We start from the raw sequence: 22,393 nt of genomic DNA, 5'->3' as shown, positions 1-22,393 counted from the left end.
AGCATACTCAGCAAGGGGCAATATTGTTGTCCAATCGTCTTGATGATAGTTTATGAAGCAACAGAGATACTGTTCCAGGATCTGATTCATTCTTTCTGTTTGTCCATTTGTGGCAGGGTGGTATGCTGAGCTAAGGGCCTTGTCCACCCCAGCTAGCCAGAGGAGGGCCCCCCAAACTTTGCAATTCACAAACTCTCACGGTCTCTAATTATTTTGTCTGAGAAGGAGTGGAGCCTCAAGATATGCTGTGCAAAAAGCTCAGTGAGCTGCTGGGCCATTGGGAGGGAGGTGCATGGAACAAAATGAGCTTGTTTGGAAAACGTGTCAAGCACTACCCAAATTATGGTCTTCCCATTATTAGGGGGGAAGTTCCATGATGAAATCCATAGAAATGACTTCCCAGGGCCTCTGAGGAGTCCCCAGGAGTTTGGTTTTACAAATGGGACACCCCCTGATGTATTCCTCCATGTCCCATCACAGACGGGGCCACTGGAATTGCCCGTGCATCAGTCCCAAGGTTTTCATAAATCCAAAGTGTCCTGCAAACTTGCTATCATGGCATGCCGCCAGAATCTCCCCCCTTAGATCAGCAGGAACCCACCTCCCTTGGTACAAAAGTCCATAGTGATTGGTAAAGGAACCCTTTAGGTTGGGTAGTTCTGGGTCAGTGTCTAGCACTTTTCGAAAAGCATCTTGGACCACTCCTTTCAGGTCCGTTGTGGAAGGCAGGATCTCCCGAATCTGACTGAGTCTGCGCCATGGGGCCCAGCTGGTGGGGGGTAAATATAGTGTCCACATGCACTTCCTGTTTACAGTCATGCTGGGGAAGGTGTGACAGAGCATCACTTTGCCAGCCACGTTTGAACAACCAGGGATGGGACTCAACTGAAAACAAGAGAAGAATTCGGACCCCCGAATCCACTTAGCATTGAGTTTGAGCAGTTTTTATACCACTTCCAAGTTCTTATGATCAGTCCAGACCTGGAAATGCTCCGTGGATCCCTAAATAAAGTATCTCCATGCTGTCAATTCTGTTTTAACTGCTATCACTTCTTTTTCCCCAATCACACAATTATGTTTGGCGAAAGAAAACTTGCAGGAGAGGTAAGCACAGGGATGTAATTTCCTGTCCTCTTCCTTCTGTATCAACACCCCCCCCCCCCACTGCTGCCTCAGAAACATCTACTTGCACAATAACGGGGTGTGTCGGGTCTGGGTGAGCCAGCACAGGCTCAGTAGTAAAAAGGTGCTTGAGTTCTTCAAAGGCGGTTTGACATGTATCCCGTCAACACTAAAACCTTAAATCTAATCTTCTCCCCAATCTGGAGCCAATGCAGTTGGGCAAGCACTGGTGTCATGTGAACCCCACCGGCCTTCCAGTGTGAGAAAAGAAGATTCCCCCGAGCCGCCTCCCGCAGCTGCAGCCATGGTTGGGATGCCTACAGACAAACAGGGAGAAATGGGGAGAAACTGTCAGGCTCCTCGGAAAGCAGCCTGCGGGAAAATCCCCTTTTAAGACACAACCATGACGACTCCATTCAGTCCAAAAGCAATGCAGTCTTTATTGGTAATTACAGCAGGGCAAGCATCTTCAGGAGATACACAGAACAGAGGAATTGGCAAAGATGGGGGACAATGGGGAAATGGGGGTTATATCTACTTGTGGTCCCACCCCCATCTAAATGCAGGAAAACTGGCTCTCACCGGTTGCCCCTTGGATCTATACGGTTGCAAAACCCAGAGGCAGATCTCTACTTCCCAGGTTCTGACACAGCTGCGAGATTGCTAGGAGGTGTGAGCCTTCACACTCTCCAAGGTTATAGTTGGCGGGATCTTCAAAGGAATGTCTGGAGGTACTGACCGAAAACAGGAACCAAAGAGCCAAGCCAGGGGGAGGAGGGAATGAGATTTTAGAGCTCCCAGGGGAAATGAGAGATGGCATGGCAGCAGTGAGGAGGAGCACGGGTGGATTTGTGACATGAGCAGAAAGGACATGGAAGTGACTGTAGCTCCTCTCACCAAAACAATAATGCAAAAGGTACAGCAGCACAGCAATCATCTGTGTATGAATCAGTCTGGAGATATTTAAATCTGTGGATTGGGCCCACACTGAGAGAAAGGAGATTTTCCTCCAAATTTTGGGCACCTCTCAATTCATGGAAAATTTTATTTTTAAAAAAATACAATGAGAGAATAAATCCTCCCAAACAATAATCTGTGCACAACACTTAGCTCAAGAAACTGACTGTCAATGTTCCACCTGAGGAAGGACCCTCAGTTCAGTCCAGGGTCTGTATTCCATTGGGTGTTCCAATCCCCATTCCCCACAAGGCAGATGGTTGGCAGGTTGACACCCTCTCAGGCTGTGGGTGGGTGGGGGCTGGTCATTGCCCCGAGCAGATTACTTCAGTAGATAGCAGGAGTAGCCCACATGCCAGGCTTTCTGAGAGAGCAAGAAATATGAGAGGTGTGAAAGCCCGGGCCCAAGCAAGGGGATGAGATAACTGGCCAGGAGATGTGAGCTACGTGGAAGAATCCCAAGAATGAATGGCTGCTGGCACACTCTAAACAAAAGGGGGTTGAATAACAGAACAAGCATTGCGACATGGTACCAACTGTAGAGGCAAAGAATGAAATCACACAGAATCACATTAATCATGGGAAATCCCACAGGGTTTTGACACTAGGAGCCATGGCCTGGTAGTTGGGAGCCACGGCGTAGGTAGCAGAGCCCCCTGGAACCACTGTGCCCGATCCCCTGCTTCAGTTGTGACGTCAGGGGTGACCATGCAGCATCGGTACCGAGAGAGCCCCTTGTCCGCCCTCTAAACTGACTATAGGGCATGGGACAAGCTGATGGGTCAACTGTCCACAGAAAGGGACAGGAAAGTCATGCACCACTGATGAGAGGTCAGGGACCTGAGGAAGATGCTGCAAATGGTGCTCCAAAGGCTGCCAGAGGCTGCTCTGATTCAGCAGCCAAGGTCACCAGAGTCCCTGAATGATAGAATCATAGAATCATAGAGTTGGAAGGGGCCATACAGGCCATCTAGTCCAATCCCCTGCTGAACGCAGGATCAGCCCTAAGCATCCTAAAGCATCCAAGAAAAGTGTGTATCCAACCTTTGCTTGAAGACTGCCAGTGAGGGGGAGATCACCACCTCCTTAGGCAGCCTATTCCACTGCTGAACTACTCTGACTGTGAACATTTTTTTCCTGATATCTAGCCTATATCGTTGTACTTGTAATTTAAACCCATTACTGTCCTCGCCTCTGCAGCCAACAGAAACAGCATCCTGCCCTCCTCCAAATGACAACCTTTCAAATACTTAAAGAGGGGTATCATGTCCCCTCTCAACCTCCTTTTCTCCAGGCTGAACATTCCCAAGTCCCTCAACCTATCTTCATAGGGCTTGGTCCCTTGGTCCCAGATCATCTTCGTCACTCTCCTCTGTACCCATTCAATTTTATCTGTCCTTCTTGAAGTGAGGCCTCTAGAACTGCACACAGTACTCCAGGTGTGGTCTGACCAGTGCCGTATACAATGGGACTATGACATCTTGTGATTTTGATGTGATGCCCCTGTTGATACAGCCCAAAATGGCATTTGCCTTTTTTACCGCTGCATCACACTGCCTGCTCATGTTTAGTTTACAATCCACAAGTACCCCAAGGTCTCGTTCACACACAGTGTTACCTAGAAGCGTATCCCCCATCCAGTAGGCATGCTTTTTGTTTTTCTGACCCAGATGCAGAACTTTACACTTATCTTTATTAAATTGCATCTTGTTCTCATTTGCCCATTTTTCCATTGTGTTCAGATCTTGTTGAACTCTGTCTCTATCTTCCGGAGTATTTGCCAGTCCTCCCAATTTGGTGTCATCTGCAAACCTGATGAGTAGTCCCTCCACCCCCTCATCTAGATCATTAATAAGTATGTTAAAAAGTACCGGGCCGAGCACCGGACCGATGCCCCTGCTCCACCACCTAGGGAGCTGTTGTTGTTGTTGTTGTTATGTGCGAAGTCGTGTCCGACCCATCGCGACCCCATGGACAATGATCCTCCAGGCCTTCCTGTCCTCTACCATTCCCTGGAGTCCTTTTAAGTTTGCACCTACTGCTTCAGTGACTCCATCCATCCACCTCATTCTCTGTCGTCCCCTTCTTCTTTTGCCCTCGATCGCTCCCAGCATTAGGCTCTTCTCCAGGGAGTCCTTCCTTCTCATGAGGTGGCCAAAGTATTTGAGTTTCATCTTCAGGATCTGGCCTTCTAAAGAGCAGTCAGGGCTGATCTCCTCTAGGACTGACCGGTTTGTTCGCCTTGCAGTCCAAGGGACTCGCAAGAGTCTTCTCCAGCACCAGAGTTCAAAAGCCTCAATTCTTTGACGCTCGGCCTTCCTTATGGTCCAACTTTCGCAGCCATACATTGCAACTGGGAATACCATAGCCTTGACTAAACGCACTTTTGTTGGTAGGGTGATGTCTCTGCTTTTTAGGATGCTGTCTAGATTTGCCATAGCTTTCCTCCCTAGGAGCAAGCGTCTTTTAATTTCTTTGCTGCAGTCCCCATCTGCAGTGATCTTGGAGCCGAGGAAAATAAAATCCGTCACTATCTCCATTTCTTCCCCATCGGGGCCTCCAATCCCGGCACTGCTCCCTCTTCAGCTTGGGAAACAGTGAATGAGTAATAAGGTTGTGAGTGTCCTGCATAGTGCAGTGGGTTGGACTAGATGACCCAGGGTTACCAGGATCGCACTTACACATGTGTCCTGTGACACGGGTGTATTAAGCCATGGGGAAATAGCAGAGTCAGAGGGAGGTAACATAGCGTTTAAGGATCAATTTGCCAATGTTTTACAGGGCAATTATGCCCTTAAGAACTCAAGGCAGACAACGTTGTAAAATTGTAAAAATAAGAATTGTCTTTATTGAAAAGAAAATAATAAAAAGCATAAATATATCTAACACACGAATAAGCAGTCATATACAGAAGAATAGGGTGGGAAAAGAAGAATAGGGTGGGAAAAGAGGGTCCAGTATAATTACCTTTCATGTAGAGTAGATAGGCAAGAGAAAGCAGGCGGAACAGAGAACGGGCAGGTTGTTTCAGGTGAGTCCCATATCTGAAATATACGATAGGGATCGCTGAAGCCACTGTTTATACAGGGTTTGGGGTAGGGGGGCCTACGTGCTGTAAGCCATGTCGGAGGCTGGTTGGAAATTTCCACTGAGCCTGGGGTTGGGCAACTGCTGGCTCAAGCCAGAGATGGCCGTTAATGACCTTAGACAAAAGGAACCATCCTAGAGATGCTGCTATCTATTGACTGGGTGATGGACTTAACCCCTGAGGAGACGGAGAAACAGGCCAAGAGACCCTGGCAAACCAGTTCTGGCCAGACCATGCGATCAGCAAAACTAGGGGGCGTTTAGAGTCCAGAGGCACCTGAAATTCCAACCTGTACCAGAGGACAAGCCGAGGCATGTCCTGGTGACCAAGACGGATTCCGTTCTGGCAGTGTGTCTAGTCAGGGTGCTTCATGGTGTTCCTGTGTCTGGCTTCCTCCCAAGCCTTGACTGTTGTGGTGCCCTGTTGCGGTTATGGAGAACAGTGTGCCAGCATGTGAGGCAGGGGTGCTGCCATACATAACACCATGAGTCCCTTCCAACTCTGTTACTCTGTGATTCTATGAATTTGACATACATTAGCACAGGCATGTCTGCGTTCGAGATAGTGACGAGAGTGAACGGCCAACTGGCACCCTCATGTGGCACCCCTGTTGACAGTTCACCGGACTTTCAGGCATGAGCAAGCTTATGCCTCCAGCAAGTATTTAAAGTGTCTGCAGCCATCAAAAAAGTTGGGAAAGAAATATGTGGGCCCATTTAAGATCACCAGGTATTAAATCCTGTCTCTGTGGAGTTTGCTTTACCAAAGACTTACCACAGTGTCCATGCTGTTTTACATTCCAGCCTGTTGGAAAAGCCCCAACCCCAGACCTCTGGCACCCAAATCCTGATGACCCACTTTTGTTGAAATCAAGGACATTCTGGATTCCCACCACCACTGGGTGAGACTGTAGTACACTGTAGATTGGAAGGACCTCCTGGAAGGAGAACAGGAGTGGGTGGGCACTGAGCAAGTCTGGGCCCTTCTACTGGTTAAGGCATTCCACCGGCATTACCCTGATAAGCCAGCCCCAGGGTGATGGGAAGAGGGCCTTGGGGGAGGGGATGTCAAATTCCTGTGGGATTTGCCATGTTTAATGTGATTCTGTTTGATTTCATTCCTTGCCTCTACAACGGGTACCATGTTGCAGTGTTTTGTTGTGTTGGAATCGTAGAGTTGAAAGAAACCTCCTGGGTCATCTAGTCCAACCCCCTGCAGTATGCAGGACACTCACAACCCTCTTGCTCATCCACTGTCACCTGCCACCCCCTTGAACCTCCACAGAACCAGCCTCTCCGTCAGATGGCTCTCCAGCCTCTGTTTAGAAATTTCCAAGGAAGCCACTGAGAAACCTGTCTAATTGTCAGGATCTATGCCTTGTGGGGAATTATGGTTGGGACTCCAAATGTAATATAAAGCCTGAATCGAGGGTCTTTCCTCAGTTCAAGAAAGGATTGTGAATGTTTCTAGTCCAATGCTACCCAATAAAGAAGTCTGATTTCACAGTCACAAGTACTGTTCATGTCTATGCAGGGCAATCCTGGGACTGTATCTGAGGCTGCTTCAGTCCAGACACTTGAACCACAAACAGATCTTTCCATAAACCTGAAGAACAGTTCTGGTTTGCAGCAAAATCTGAAATCACATAAAGAATTACATTAGTGTATTGCAAAAACCTTAAAAATGCAAAAAAGACCTGCAGCTTTAAGAAATAGTTTCTCTCAGTGGCCATTGCTAAAAAGGTAAAAAAGGTAAAGGTATCCCCTGTGCAAGCACCGGGTCATGTCTGACCCTTGGGGTGACGCCCTCCAGCGTTTTCTTGGCAGACTCAATACGGGGTGGTTTGCCAGTGCCTTCCCCAGTCATTACCGTTTACCCCCCAGCAAGAGCAAGCTGGGTACTCATTTTACCGACCTCGGAAGGACGGAAGGCTGAGGCAACCTTGAGCCGGCTCTGGGATTGAACTCCCAGCCTCAAGGGCAGAGCTTTCAGACTGCATGTCTGCTGCATTACCACTCTGCGCCACAAGAGGCTCATTGGCCATTGCTGGGCAACACAAATAGACTTGGTTTCTGTTACTAAAAGGCAGAGGCAGAAGAAGGCCTTTTCTAGGGATATTTTGGCTTTTGAAGAGGATTTATTGGGGCTAAACCTTGTGGCAATCAACCAACCAAGCTACCAATCAACTTGCATGACTTATATAGGCCTAGCTGCTTGCTACTTTTCAATAGCAGCAATCACACAAACACCAATGTCGTTTAATGATTAGCATTTCAGACTAGGACCTTAAATCTCTGTTTTACTCTGGAAACTGACCTTGAACTAGTTCGGCATTATCAATCTAATTTATATCACAGGCAGGGGGGGAAGCCCATTGAGAGCATGTGGACACCTCCTGCCCACTGGGCCAACCAGTCCTCTGACAGAAGGACTAAGCACAAACTATCACCTATACAAGCTCTGTGGAAGGTAGAAGCAGCATTTAGCTAGGCAAGACAAGGGGCTGGCAAAGCCTGGCAGACACTGGCACCCAGCCAACCCTCAAGCCAAGCCAGACCTGACACACAGCCCAGCCCAGCCCAGCTCTGCATAAAGTGGTATAGATGGGGGCACCAGTGCTGGGACCCGCTCTAGGAAAGGTAAAGGAGGGTGCCCAACCATGCATGAGGCAAGGTAGATGCCTTGTCAAGGTGAGGCTGATAGCAGCACCTGGCCTGGTTCAACATCTTCTTGGAAAAGAGTGACAAGTGGAATACTCCAAGGATCTGTCCTGTGGCCTGTGTTGTTCAACATATTTACAAATGATTTGGATGAAGGATTAGAGGGGATACTTATAACATTTGTAGATGATACTAAACTGGGAGGGGTGGCAAACACAACTGAAGACAGCAACAGAATACAGGATGATCTTGATAGGCTCGAGAAGTGGGCTAAACTGAATAAAATGAAGTTCAATAGGGACAAATGTAATGTTCTGGACCCTAATTGAAGAGGGATGTTGACAAACTGGAACTTGTCCAGAGAAGGGCAACAAAGATGGTGAGGGGTTTGGAGACCAAGACATATGAAGAAAGGTTGGAGGAGCTTGGTCTGTTTATCCTGGAGAGGAGACTACTTAGACAGGATCTGATAACCATCTTCAAGTATTTAAAAGGATGTCATATGGAGGATGGAGCAGAATTGTTCTCTTGCCCCAGAGGGACAGACCAGAACGAAAGGGATGAAATTAATTCAAAAGAAATTCCATCTAAATATCCGGAAGAAGTTCCTGACAGAGCGGTTTCTCAGTGGAACAGGCTTCCTCGAGAGGTGGTGGGTTCTCCATCTTTGGAAATTTTATACAGAGGCTAGATAGCCATCTGACAGAGAGGCTGATTCTGTGAAGGCAAAGGCGTGGCAGGTGACAGTAGATGAGCTATTGGGATGTGAGTGTCCTGCATAGTGCAGGGGTTGGACTAGATGACCCATGAGGTCCCTTCCAACTCTATTATTCTATGATTGTGTGATTCTATGATTCTATGACCTCTTCTACCATCCTCTAGCCTTCATCCGTGGTAGGGCCCAACCACCGGATGGCTGCGTCCTTCAAGGCCACTGCCAGGGCTTGAGGTCGTTGCCCGGGGGAATAGGAGATGGCCCTCAGCTTCTGTCAGTTAGATTCTGGCGTGAGCTCAAACCTGTCGAGTATGGTCACCTTTACCTTCCCGTAATCGCCCACATCCGCCTGGCTCAGGGCCTTTTGTGCAGCCTGCGCCTCTCCGCTCAAATACGGGCCATGGAGGAATGCCCATTGTTCTCGGGGCCAAAGGCAGTTCTTTCGAATGTCTCCAAATAAGCCTCCACATCGTTTTCTGCCATCAATTTCGTCAAAGTTGACCACACCCAATTCAAACCTCCCAGAGGGTTTGGATTGCCTGCCGGGGCCCCGCCCTGATTTATGGCATCCGCCAGGTGTTGTAGCAGCTTGTGCCTCCTGTTGCTGTTCTGCCAACTCCTGCAGCATTTGGTTGTGTTCTACCATCCACTGGCCAAAGTGGGAGAAATCCATGGCGGGGTTAGTAGGAGCACCCCCTTGGGCCACGTCCATCAATGTTGGAAGCGTCTGGGTCCACGCTGCCAGATCCCTGGCCTATGTCTCTGTGGCCGGCCCGAACCCATGGGCTGCCAGCCACCTTGCTTTTGGCAGGATGCGGGCAGGGCCTTCTTCAGCATGGCCCCTGCAGTGCCCACATTCTCCACCATGACAGAATTGTACAATGAAGTTTAACCCCATTACTGCGTGTCCTCTCCTCTGCAGCCAACAGAAACAGCATCCTGCCCTCCTCCAAGTGACAACCTTTCAAATACTTAAAGAGGGCTATCATGTCCCCTCTCAACCTCCTTTTCTCCAGGCTGAACATTCCCAAGTCCCTCAACCTATCTTCATGGGGCTTGGTTCCTTGGCCCCAGATCATCCTCGTCGCTCTCCTCTGTACCCTTTCAATTTTATCTACGTCCTTCTTGAACTGAGGCCTCCAGAACTGCACACAGTACTCCAGGTGTGGTCTGACCAGTGCCGTATACAATGGGACTATGACATCTTGTGATTTTGATGTAATGCCTCTGTTGATACAGCCCAAAATGGCATTTGCCTTTTTTACCGCTGCATCACACTGCCTGCTCATGTTTAGTTTACAATCCACAAGTACCCCAAGGTCTCGTTCACACACAGTGTAACCTAGAAGCGTATCCCCCATCCAGTAGGCATGCTTTTCATTTTTCTGACTCAGATGCAGAACTTTACACTTATCTTTATTAAATTGCATCTTGTTCTCATTTGCCCATTTTTCCATTGTGTTCAGATCTCGTTGAACTCTGTCTCTATCTTCCGGAGTATTTGCCAGTCCTCCCAATTTGGTATCATCTGCAAACTTGATGAGTAGTCCCTCCACCCCCAAATCTAGATCATTAATAAATACGTTAAAAAGTACCGGGCCAAGCACTGAGCCCTGAGGTACCCCGCTACTCACCTCTCTCCAGTCTGATGAAACACCATTGACAACAACTCTTTGAGTGCAGTTCTCTAACCAATTCTCTATCCACCTGACTATCTGAAAATCCAGATTGCAGTCCTTCAACTTATCCATCAGAACATCATGGGGAACCTTGTCAAAAGCTTTACTAAAATCCAATGTCAGGGCTGGCCCCAGGGACTGCTTCGAACCTATTCCCAAGGACGGGTCAGAACCCCCTCCCAAGAGCCTTTCCGTAGGTCCCTTCCAGATGGGAGAAGGAGAAGGGTTGTCGCAGTCTGGGCCCGGGCTCTCTGAGTTCTCCCCTCCGTCAGTTTGGCTGCCAGCCTGCTTCTCCAGGGCCAAGAACTCACACCCACACATCTCCTGCTTTCACCATGTCGTTTATCCTCCTTCACCCGTACATGCCGCTCCAGTCATCTCCCTCTCTAGCTTCTCCCTCCTCACTCTGCTTCCCTTTTAGCTTTCCCCATCTTCCCTTTCCCTGCCCCATCCGAGGTGGTAAATATCCCTTCCCCCTGCGTCTTTCCTCTCCCGGCCCCATCCTTCCAAGCCTTCCTCTGCCTATTCACTCCGCGGGGCTGCCTCGCCCACGGACCTTCCTAGCCTGCCCTGGCTGCCAGGCCCCGCCGTCCGAGAAGTCCCTGCGGGCTCCCAGTGTGCTCATGGCTCGGGGTGGCTCCACCTCCCTACCGCCGCCCCTCCTGGCCTCGGCTCCTGCTGAACTAGCATGGGTCAAGTGGGTCTTCCTAGTTGGGTCACGTGGGTCTTCCTGCGAGGCTGTTGGTGATCTCAGTGTTTGGGGGGGAGCGACAGGGGGGCCGCGGGGATAAAGTCTGGGCTCCCGCGCAGAGGTTCCGGTGAGCCCGGATAGGTCTCAATCCGCAGCCCAAAGTATCCTTCTGGTAGCTCTGGGTCCAACTACACTTCGTAATGCAACTGCCTCACCTACACCAATGACCTCTGTGGAGGAAGGGTGGGGGGAAGAGGCAGCCATGGAAAAACCCACATCTTAAAATCAGAACTTTTGATGAATGCCAGAGGCAAGCTGATATTAAGGTGACATGTTTTGTTCACTTGCACCAAGAAATCCAAAGTTTTAAGATTTGATTAATTGTTTGTGGGTGTGTGGGTGTGCAGCCCCCTTTGAACAGTCATAGGTTTAATCAAATGTATTTTGTTGTATTTTGCATCCTACCTGTTAAGACTGTGGTTTCACAGATGCAGACAGTTCAGCTCCAAACAACAAGGCAACTTTATTGGACATGAAAAACTGGACAGGCCTAGGCAGAACGGCTAGGCCTTAAATACTTGTTTGAACCACACCCCAACACACGCCATTGGCTGTTAATGTATATTTGTGATTGGTTCATAACAACCCTCAAATGATTGGTTACTTTAGATTATTCCAGCAAATCACAACAGAGGGTCTAGAATCCAGGCCTAGGCCTTAAGCTCATATTCTTAGGACATTCCCTAGACCAGTGGTTCTCAACCTTCCTTATGCCACGGCCCTTTAATACAATTCCTCATGTTGTGGGGACCCCCAGCCATGAATTTATGCACGTGTTCTTTCACAGAAATTAAACCAAAACTGACCAATAGTGTGAAGATCCCTTGTTCATGACTGTACATAAATTGGTTTTTCTCCAGGGTTTCTCAGTTCACTTCTGCCTCTTGTCCCACCATGCTGATCTCGCTCTTTTCTGCTGCTCCAGATGGATGAACGCTCTATCTCGATCTACCCCACAAGGCTGTTGTGTGGATGAAATGGAAGAGGAGCGATGTCGGCCACTTTGGGACCCCCTTGCAGAGAAGGGCGGGGTACAAAACGAGTAACGGAAACCAATGTTTTGGAAGAACAAAAATTGAGTCCGGGAGCACCCTTGTATTGACATCCAAAATAAAAAATGCATAAGAGCGTAGAACTGGACTAATGTATGCTAATAAATATTATCTCCACCTTTTCTGTTTTGTTTTTAGATGTGACCTACAAAGAGAAAAACAGTGTGAATGTAACTGGAGGAGCCCTTCATGAACCAAGCTTAAAGGAAACTAATCAAGGATTCTACTCGGGTAGAATTTGGGGGGGAGACTTCAGAAAGGAGCTCCCTGTAAATGGCGTCATAGATGTGGACAGCATTGCCCAGGAAGATGGCCTGGGACGATCTTGTGATGAGTCAGAAGGAGGCCTCAGTTTTGAAAGCTACATATCAGAGCTGAAATCCTGCCAGGGGAGGATGCGAACAGGAGTTTACAGGACATCTGAGCTTCCATCTCTCATGGCTGTTAAGAATGAAAAAAAGAAGGATGATGAGAAACAATACAAAGCAACATTTGTTTAAAGTTGTTGTGTGTGTGTCTCCAGTATTCTGGCTCTCCCCCAGCACTAAAAGTTTGGGCTGACTTGACCCATAAGTGCTACCAAGGTGCGAAGAGACATTAATGCCTAATTGCTTAATGACACTAATGACACCGGTCATGGTTAGTGGGGCAAAGTCTGTTGGGGCATTCTCATAAAATCTAAGCAGATCAGTCTTGTTGACAAAATATACCTGAGTGAATTTGCCAGGGTTTTACCCCTTAAACCTTAAAAGGGGGCACAAGCAAAGGAAGGCACCCTTTCTCCCAAAAGAAGCCCAGGGTTGGCTGTGGGAACCCCAAGGCCTGGGACTCACTGGGAGGGCTGACCTGGGCCCTTTGGTCCTTGCTGGCTGTGAAACCATCACATTTGACTACGGAGAATGGAGATGCCAAAGTGTCTCCCTCCGTTTGAAAATTACGCTCTACAAACTAACATTGTGAGATAAATGGAGAGCTCCAAATAGCATCAAAGATCTCATGGTCAGAACTGCTGGCACAGAGTTGCCAGTGCCAAATTCCTGGAGATTTGGAGGAAGAGGCCAGGAAGGGAAGAATGTGTTGAGGGGAGGGAGATATAATGAAATCGAGGCCACTTCCTCCAGGTGAACTGGTCCCTGTAGTCTGGAGATAGCATATAACTCCAGGCCCACCCACTCACAATCTGCTTAAGAAATTCCAAAGGTGGAGAACCCACCACCTCCCAAGGAAGCCTGTTCCACTGAGGAAGTGCTCTGGCAGGACCTTCTTCCTGATGTTTAGCTGAAATTAATTTCATCCCATTGGTTGACCCTCTGGGGCAACAGAGAACACCTCTGCTCCATCTTCTCTATGACAGCCGTTCAAGTATTTGAAGATAGTTATCATATCACCTCTTAGTCGTCTTCTCTCTAGGCTAAGCAGGCCAGTCTGACATGACTTGTCCTTCAGAAACCTATGCTGAGTCTTAGTAATCTCAGCCATCATGATATGTGTGCACATAGACTCTGCCGGAAGGTGGAGCAGAATGTTTCTCTTTCACAACTCCCTGCTCCAGCATGGCTGCGAGCCCTGCTGAATAGAAGCACCACCTGGCCTCCTCTAGGAGTCTTGTTCCTGTGAACTGGGGGCGGGGGCCACTCTGAGGGGGATCTCGCTGGTCAAGAGCAGAAGGCCCAAGTGGGTCAAGGTCTGAGCCTTTCAAAGCAGCCCTGAGCAGAGCTGCAGCAGAGGGCTGTGCTGGGAGAGACTAGCCCACCTGAACCCTGGCAGCTCACCAGATAGGCAAGTCCAGTGGTGTGTCCAGTCACCTTCCTAAGGACAAAGGCTGCCCGAGCAGCGGAATGCCCTCTGGTCATTGGTTTTCTCTTAATTCACAAGCTAGGAAACTAAAAGACTGAGCAGCAGCAGAATATATGAAATATTAACATACAAATTAATTCATGTGCACATATAACATTTTAAAACATCAGCATTAATCACATATTATTGCACAAATCCAAAGCTTATTGATACATGGATGAGTGACAAAAAAACAAATGTTCAACCCCTCTTGCGATCTTCTTCAGTGGTCTGATATTTAAATACACTCATGTGATGTAATAATGGGGACTATAAGAAGGTAAAAAAATGTCCATGAAGGGGCTCCCAAACTTATAAAATCTGTCCAAAGATATCTCTCCTGGACCCCCCAAATTAAAATATTTATTCTTCAAATTTCCACTCTTATCGAAGCCCTCTCTCAGCCTGAATGTATTCTCATGTGTCTCACTGCACATTCTCATGTTTTTCACCTGTGCTACCCTAACAAATCAGGTTGACAGGAGGGACTTTTACTTTGGTGGTTCTGGATGTCAAAACCATGTATCACTGATTTTGCCATTTGTTGCTTTTCTCTGCTTTTCATCTTGTATAATTGATTATCCTGGGTGTGAATTATAGATGTTTTAGATTAGTTTACTTAACTGCAGGAATTCTGGCTGTGATGCTTTGATGTGTGGGAAAGTGCTGTCTTTCTCCCTGACCAGAGAACAAGAGGTGCCAGTTGTGTCTTCTCAGCCTGGCAGTGGGGTGGCACCTGGACAGTTTTGTGCCAAAATGGGCAGGCAGAAGGAGCCAGGAGGTTGGAGGTTGAAACAGGCTAATGAATTCTGTGCAGTTAGTCTTAGCAATGGTTTTGAGCTGTAAGCATCATTGTATCTTCAATAAAGAGGTTTTCTTCAGCAAAGTATTGGGAGCCATTGGCTGTTCTCTCAGACTGGGGTTATTGATGGAGAAGCAAGTTAATGTAGGTGCAAAAAACACTTTCTAGGCTGGAAGATGGCCTTAATACAGCTGATTCAGCCACCTTGATCCATACCATGGTAAGATCAAGACTGGACTACTACAATGCACTTTACACTGGTCTCCCTTGGAAATCAGCTCAGAGACTCCAGTTTTTCTAGAAAGCCACAGGCCAACTATTACCGGCTGCTAAATGAAGCTGGCACATTACTCTCATTCTGCAGTCCTTCCATGGGCTGCATATCAATTACTGAACTCAATTTAAGGTGGTGACTGTAACATGCCAAGCCTTTTATAACCTTTATCCCTTGTATCTACAGGACTACCTCTCCCCCTATGCTTGGTCATGGAAGCTTTGCTCATCTGAGCAGGGCCTTCTGTGGATAGCACCCTAAAATAAGCAAAATCAACAACTTCCTGGACAAGTCCATTCCTTTGCTGTGGCCTCACTGGCTTTCTGCAGATTTTTCAAAAGGGCTTTTTCTACACAACAAAATAATTCACAAAGACACTTAGATTAAAATTAGGCATTGTGATCTATATTGCTGTGTACACTTTGTATTGTCTGTTGTGGTAAGTTGGGTCTGGCTTCTTCTCTCACCGCCTTCCATATTATCACATGGGCTGAGAGGTCCAAAAGCTATTGCTCTCAGCCTTTGTGCTTGGTTCCTGGCTTCCCCATCTATCCTCCCTTGTAGTATGGTTTGTTATATTTGTTTTATATTGCTCTTTACTGGCACAGCTTGGCAGTTTGTGTATTGCGACACATGCTTTGGTGGGGAGGCCATGCCTGCATGCCTGTCTCCCCCATTTTGGGAGCTACCATAAGAGGCCCTGGGGCAAGAAGCCACACAGCCACATGTCCTGGTAGGGGCTGCTGGCTGACTTACACATAGAGACCAGTGCCCACATGTGTCCCTGTGTCTCTCCACTTCATGGTTTATTCCCCATAGGTGGGGTTTGTCAGGCAGAAGGTGGGTCACCTGAGGCTGAGATCTGCCCCTTTGCTGCACCATTGATACTTGTTTGTATGCAATAAAATAAGCTGTGGCAGATCCTTTTACCAAAAAATGGTTGTATATGTATTTATTCCTTCAGTGCCTCACCAGCAAACATGGACCACACATATACCATAGAATTGCCAATGAAGTGCTTAACTGATGACAACTGTGTGGACAATTTTGCCTCTGAGTAATTCAGGGCTTCCTTCATGTAGAAAATCACCTCCTGGCCTCAGTGCATGAGGCCTGCAAAAGAGGAAGTGGCCCCTTCCCCAGCGGCAGAGGAGGCTGCAGGCTCTGGGCTCCCTTGGCAGGTCAGCCTCCCTTAAGCACAGGGTCTCCCTAGCTATAAGCCTCTTGGAATCGCGCAGTGAGGGCTGCCTGATATGCTACTAAAGAAAGTGGGTGGAACAGCAGAGCACCGAGTACATCTAAATATGCATTCCTACAGAAGTGCAAATGAGTTTATTCTCAACTCATTTAAACTGGCTGACAGAATGTCAAGAGTTGGGTGCATTTACAGCATTTATTTTAAAAAAAACAGTGATCTTATTATGGCTCTTGTTTCAGCAAGGGTTGCTAGTCAACCGTGTTCTCAAAAAGCTCCAAGAATGTTCCTCCATCTGTGCTGACTCCGCCCTCTCCACACTCTCCAGTGCCTTGCTTAGCATCTGAGCCCTAACCAAGGCCCGCTGGCAGACCAGTTTTGGAAGGTGGTGCAAGGAGACAACTGCCTGAGTGGTTGAATTAATGGTCATCTGCCCCACCTTGTACAAATGACAGGAGAGTCCCTTGAACGGGTCCACATTTTTCTTGTCTGAAACAAATATTGGCAGCAGCATGAATGAGATTCTTTCTGGACTGGGCAAGAACCCTGGTCAGAAACCTGGGGATGCCCCCCCCCCCACAGCTGTTTTATTGGAAGTACATTTTTCTCACATGATGGTGACTTATTCTGGGGTTGGATAAAGTGGGGTGAGGGGTGGGTGTAACAGGAAAGTGAGCTTCACCCAAAATGGAACTCTCCTGCATTCTTAATTGTCAGACTCTCGGGATAAACGTTGGATTTCCCCCCAAAGATCTCTGAAATCTACTTCTCCTGTAGCGCATGAACACATTAATGATTAACGCTGATGAAAACAGTGATTGCTTCAAGTTAAACAGCCTCTAAAACCAAGTGATTTTCCAGAAGGTCTAATGTTGACTACCCTCCCCGGATTTTCAGGCATTAGGAAAACTCATCTTTTTTCCCCAAAGAAGAGGAAATGATGCCATTCCATATTTGTTTCATGATCATTGTTCTGGGTTTAGCTTTCAGTGCTGTGGCTAATCAGATGGTAAGTGTGACTCTTTCCTTTTACCAACACAGTTCTCAGCATGTTTGTTGAGACCAAAGTCCTCTGGAGTTCCAGGGAGAAATCCTCGGTGCTTGGTGTTCTGATCTAGAAGTATTTTGGGGCTGATGGAACCACAGATCTCCACGAAAGGTATGAGAAGGAGCTCAAAGCATAGCCGAAGGCTCAAGGGCTTAAAGGTTTACTGCCTCCCATTCACAGGGAGCTTCCTCCCATAGAGGAATAGAGGAATAAGCATGCAACACACTTCAGTAAGCGAGACCATCAATATTGTCAACTGCCAACAGAGTTGAATCCTTCCAAGCCTTTTGGGGCAGACTTCAATGGGTTTAGATTCAGTGTATGGAATTCTTCTGCATCTTGGGATCCTTCTGGAGTTCTTCACAGAACTGAGGCCTGAGGAGGTGATTTTGTAGGAGTGCTTTCCTTTCCTTTTCAGGGTGGAAGCAGGTTCTTGAAGGAAGAGAAGTCCATTTCATGTTTTGTACCAGAGTTTGAAACAATTTGAGCTGGGGTTTAAGCTGGCTAGATAAGCTCTGGATTCTTTGTTCTGAAATAAAATCATACTTAGTTTACTCAAAATAACTCAATATATTCCTGCAGCATCCTATAGACCACTATTCTGCCGATGGAAATTAACCTGGGCCTTCCTCAGGGGTTCAGCTTTATTGCACCTCCCTGAATACACTTATATTGGTGGGCTATTCAATGGAACCGTTTCCTGGATGAGATCCCAATTTCCTTGAAAAATTGGCTTTACGGTTGAGATGTACTCTTAGGGCCTGGACTGCTTCTAGGTGCCTGGGTGCTGACAATGGCCCAGAGTCGTTTTTTCAGCCCCAGCAGATTCAGTCGCAGTACCTGCAGCTGGATGTGTCAACTTCGTCACCCGTGCCTTAGCGACTCTTTGGTGACACTACTGTAATGCACTCTAAGTTGTTCTATTGATGTGTTTTGGCCGTTTCAGCTGGTTCAAAATGCTCCAGCCAGACTTTGTCTGACATTAATTAGCAAAAGGCATTGTCCCAATCCGGAAATCTGGTTTTGGCTGCTTTTGGGCCACGCTGCCCTCATCTGTTACTAATGTGGAAATCGCTACCCTTCTGGTAGAACTGAAAGGAAGGAAGGATCCTGGCCCTGACTCAGAGTAGTTCAGCAGTGGAATAGGCTGCCTAAGGAGGTGGTGAGCTCCCCCTCACTGGCAGTCTTCAAGCAAAGGTTGGATACACACTTTTCTTGGATGCTTTAGGATGCTTAGGGCTAATCCTGCGTTGAGCAGGGGGTTGGACTAGATGGGCTGTATGGCCCCTTCCAACTCTATGATTCTATGATTCTAGGTCACTGCTGAGCTTCTAAGGGAGATGTTAATTGATGGGCTCCTTTTCTAGCAGCTGCATTTTCCACCACTGATAATTTGGGGAAAATGTCAGATGTGTGGCATTAAGCCATTATTGTTCCTATCCATAACAAATCTAGCAACAAGCAGATTCTCGCTGATTATGTGGAAGCACATTCCACATAATGGACACAGCCCTTGAATCATAGAATCACAGAGTTGGAAGGGCCCTCCTGGGTCATCTAGTCCAACCCCCTGCACTATGCAGGACACTCACAACCCTATTACTCCTCCACTGTCACCTGCCACCCTCTTGAACCTTCACAGAATCAACCTCTCCGTCAGATGGTTATCCAGCCTCTGTTTAGAAATTTCCATAGTTGGAGAACCCACCACCTCCCGAGGAAGCCTGTTCCACTGAGAAACCGCTCTCACTTTCAGGAACTTCTTCCAGAGGTTTAGACAGAATTTCTTTTGAATTAATTTCATCCCATTGGTTCTGGTCTGTCCCTCTGGGGCAAGAGAGAACAACTCTGCTCCATCTTCTATATGGCACCCTTTTAAATACTTGAAGATACTTGAGTCTATCAAGATCATCCTGTATTCTGTTGCTGTCTTCGTGTTTGCCACCCCCCCCCAGTTTACTATCGTCTGCAAATTTAATAAGCATCCCCTCTAATCCCTCATCCAAATCATGTATAAATATAGAATCCTAGAATCATAGAGTTGGAAGGGGCCATACAGGCCATCTAGTCCAACCCCATGCTCTACGCAGGATCAGCCCTATGTTGAACAACACAGGCCCCAGGACAGATCCCTGGGGCACTCCATTTGTTACTCTTCTCCAAGAGGAGGCTGAACCATTAACAAGCACCCTCTGGGTATGATCTGTCAACCAGTTATGGGTCCACCTGACAGAATTAGGTCTCTCACAATTTGTCACCAGCCCCACCCATCAAGCAGGCCTGGATCTGGTCTTTAGCACAAGACTAGAAGTGGATCTGATAGCTGCTAACCCTGTTCCATTATCAGACCACTATGTGCTGACGCCCCAGCTAAGAATACCCCCTCCTCCTCCTCAGTTGGGTGCTGAGTGTATTTTAGTTCTCCCAAAGAGACTTATGGATCCAAATGGATTCCTGAATGCTCTGCGGGACCCAACGCCTCCCGGTGTTTCTCTAAATGAGCTAGTCAGCAACTGGCATGACAGAATTCTGACTGCCATTGACAAGATTGCCCCCTGACACCCTCTCCGGTCCTACCAAAAGCAGGCCCCCTGGTATATGGAGGGGCTCCATGAGATGAAATGGGAACTGAGAGGGCTAGAGTGAGTTTGGAGGAAAACTTGTAGTGAAGCGTCAATAGCTGTGAGAGACTTCAAATTCTAAATAAGTAAACTATTTGAAGTAAAGTTTCTTTATTAGAAATGCAAGTACCTTCTACATTGAAGACAGTCAGAACTGATTCACAAGGCATAAAAGGTAAAGGTAAAGGTAAAGGTATCCCCTGTGCAAGCACCGAGTCATGTCTGACCCTTGGGGTGACGCCCTCTAGCATTTTCATGGCAGACTCAATACGGGGTGGTTTGCCAGTGCCTTCCCCAGTCATTACCATTTACCCCCCAGCAAGCTGGGTCCTCATTGTACCAACTTCGGAAGGATGGAAGGCTGAGTCAACCTTGAGCCGGCCGCTGGGATTGAACTCCCAGCCTTATGGGCAAAGCTTTCAGACAGCTGCCTTACCACTCTGCGCCACAAGAGGCTCTTTCACAAGGCATAGGGTAATCAATATAGTGCCTCCCCATCCCCTGGGACAGTTCAAAGGAGTCATGATAAAGAGATAACAGTTTGGGCTTCAAAGCACAGGAAGGTGTGGGAAACTATAGAGCAATAATGGAGAGGAGGTGAGGAATGTTTGGGGAGTTTGGTATGCATAAAATACCAGGCAGGAAATAAACCTTGGGGTGTCAAGCTAAGGCATCTGGGTTACATCAAGGCACAAATGCCAGGCTAGCTAAACACTCTGACATACAGAAAAATATAATCATGGCAGAAATACATGGGGTTTCTGACATTCCACTCCCCCGGGCCTTCCCTTAAATTAACCCCCCTTCAGAAGAGCAGGAGGAGCCAGCGTCTGTGGATAAGCCACATGGAACTCATACACCCGTTTAGGGGCCCGTACATGTGCAGCCTCCACCTACTCTTTGTCCCCCATAGGGAACTCTTTTCATAGGGAACTCTGTGCAGTCAAGAGTCCAGGATTTGATGCACTTCATAATGGGTGTTCTCATCCACAAACTCAGGGGTAGGATCCTCAGGGGCAGGATGCTATTGGTCCGGTGTTGGAGCTCGCCGTAACAAACTGGAATGGAAAACAGAACGAACATTCTTATAAGTCTTTGGCAAGTCATATTCCACAGCCACCTCGTTAACCACTTTAGATATTTTTAAAGGACCCACAAAACGCAGACTTAGTTTTTTGGAACGCTGTCGACAGAGCAAATGCTTCATAGACAAATATCCCATGTGCCCTTCCTTCCAAGGGGGAACTGGGCAGTGGCACTTATGGTGTTTTCAGTTCTACTTGGCTGTTTCCAAGGACATAAGAATCTGAGCTGCCCATGTTTCAGGTCTGGGGGGCTCTTGGGCTTTGTGGTCTGGTGGGGACCGCCAACAAATTAGTGCCATAAACCATGGGGCTGAGACAGCATTGGTCCTGATGGATGACCTCCGCTGTCAGGTGGATTGAGGCGGGTCAGCACACAGGGGGAGGGCTGGAGGGTTCAGGGAAAGCATAAAGGGGACTCGGATGACACGGTCAGGGAGGAAGTGGGGTCTGGAGGTAGTGCTGTGAACTACTCCAGTCCCAGGGGCTGAGACCTTGCAGGGATGCCTCCTCTTCCTCCCCTTGCAGCATCCCTTAGAGTAGCGGCCCTAAACCAGACAAAAGGCTTATATTCAGAAATGGCCTTTCTTGGTCTTAGAGGTGCCACTGGGTGCAAATGTTGTTTTGATGCTTCAGACCACATGACTACCCACCGGAAGATGCGGTTAACTGTAATTCAGTCTTCCGGATTTTCTGTGCGGATATTTCTGCTGATCATGCAGGGCGGGGGGGGGGGGGGTACATTTTTTTGTAATTTAGTTTTAGCTTATTTTTCTGTTATGCCCTGCCCTGGCACCCCATGAAGCAGAGGTGCTGCGTGGCATTGGCATTGTTAAAGCGACCAGCCTTTTTTGACTCTTCTAAATGGAATTTGGTCTTGATAGAATGATCCATGGAGTACATTTATTCTTTGTTGTTTTTATTTTCAGATGGGAAACGGTCATGGAATAGTAGACTCCGAGCCTAAAGTGCATCATCCCAGAGGTAACAAAGATGTGTTAACGTGTATCAGAAACAAATTCAGCTTTTCTTCTTTCCTTGCTTCTAAAAATACTTGCACAGGGTTCCCAGAACTTTGGTTGGCCTCAAGCCAGCTCACTATTTATGAAACCCCCAAGTCTGTCTGAGTTGGTCAGGCCAGCTGCTTGTGGCTATTGCAGGCTAACTACCCAGGGGTATGCTGGGCTGATAATGAGGAAAGACAGAGGAGGTATGTTTGCGGCTGGGACAGGCAGGCAGCAAGCATCATGCCTCCTCCTATGAGAACTGAGTCCTCCTTCACTCCGGAGTGGCAGCACAGAACCTCCTGGGTGAAAGGAGGGGAGCGCACTCCTTCCCCTCCACTCCTCTGTCAGTGGAACCCGGACTGCACTGGGAGGAGGGGCTCTACTGGAAAGAATGGCTTTCATCCGCAAGTCCTGCTTGCTGGCAGCCACATCTGCTTTATGCATGGCAAGGCTCTCTTTCCTGCACCCAATGGTCTATTCTGGCTTGCACCTGAGAAAGTGAGT

The 22,393-nt window shown here is 47.8% G+C and overlaps 2 protein-coding genes across 16 annotated transcripts in view; both read left to right on the top strand.

Moving 5' to 3' along the window:
- The window catches only part of RGS12 (regulator of G protein signaling 12), a 219,745-nt gene extending 204,999 nt beyond the window's left edge, over positions 1 to 14,746 (top strand). For 9 of the 10 annotated variants that reach the window (XM_077302462.1, XM_077302459.1, XM_077302460.1 and 6 more), the window contains one exon: positions 12,163 to 14,746. In XM_077302462.1, coding sequence (XP_077158577.1) covers positions 12,163 to 12,524 — 362 coding nt within the window. In that variant the 3' untranslated portion in view covers positions 12,525 to 14,746. Of the gene's footprint in view, positions 1 to 5,970; positions 6,069 to 12,162 lie in introns of all 10 variants that reach the window. The other variant, XR_013225222.1, reaches the window with a different exon arrangement.
- Positions 14,747 to 16,956: 2,210 nt separating this feature from the next.
- HGFAC (HGF activator) overlaps positions 16,957 to 22,393 on the top strand; it is a 68,364-nt gene continuing 62,927 nt past the window's right edge. For 3 of the 6 annotated variants that reach the window (XM_077302475.1, XM_077302473.1, XM_077302470.1), the window contains exons 1-2: positions 16,958 to 17,140; positions 21,812 to 21,866. In XM_077302475.1, the coding sequence (XP_077158590.1) occupies positions 17,069 to 17,140; positions 21,812 to 21,866 (127 nt within the window). In that variant the 5' untranslated portion in view covers positions 16,958 to 17,068. Of the gene's footprint in view, positions 17,141 to 17,204; positions 17,291 to 21,811; positions 21,867 to 22,393 lie in introns of those variants that run through there. The other 3 variants (XM_077302472.1, XM_077302471.1, XM_077302474.1) reach the window with 3 other exon arrangements.

This window comes from Paroedura picta, chromosome 10 (assembly GCF_049243985.1).
Source record: "Paroedura picta isolate Pp20150507F chromosome 10, Ppicta_v3.0, whole genome shotgun sequence".
NCBI classification, from domain to species: domain Eukaryota; kingdom Metazoa; phylum Chordata; class Lepidosauria; order Squamata; family Gekkonidae; genus Paroedura; species Paroedura picta.
This window is presented reverse-complemented; position numbering and strand designations above follow the sequence as displayed.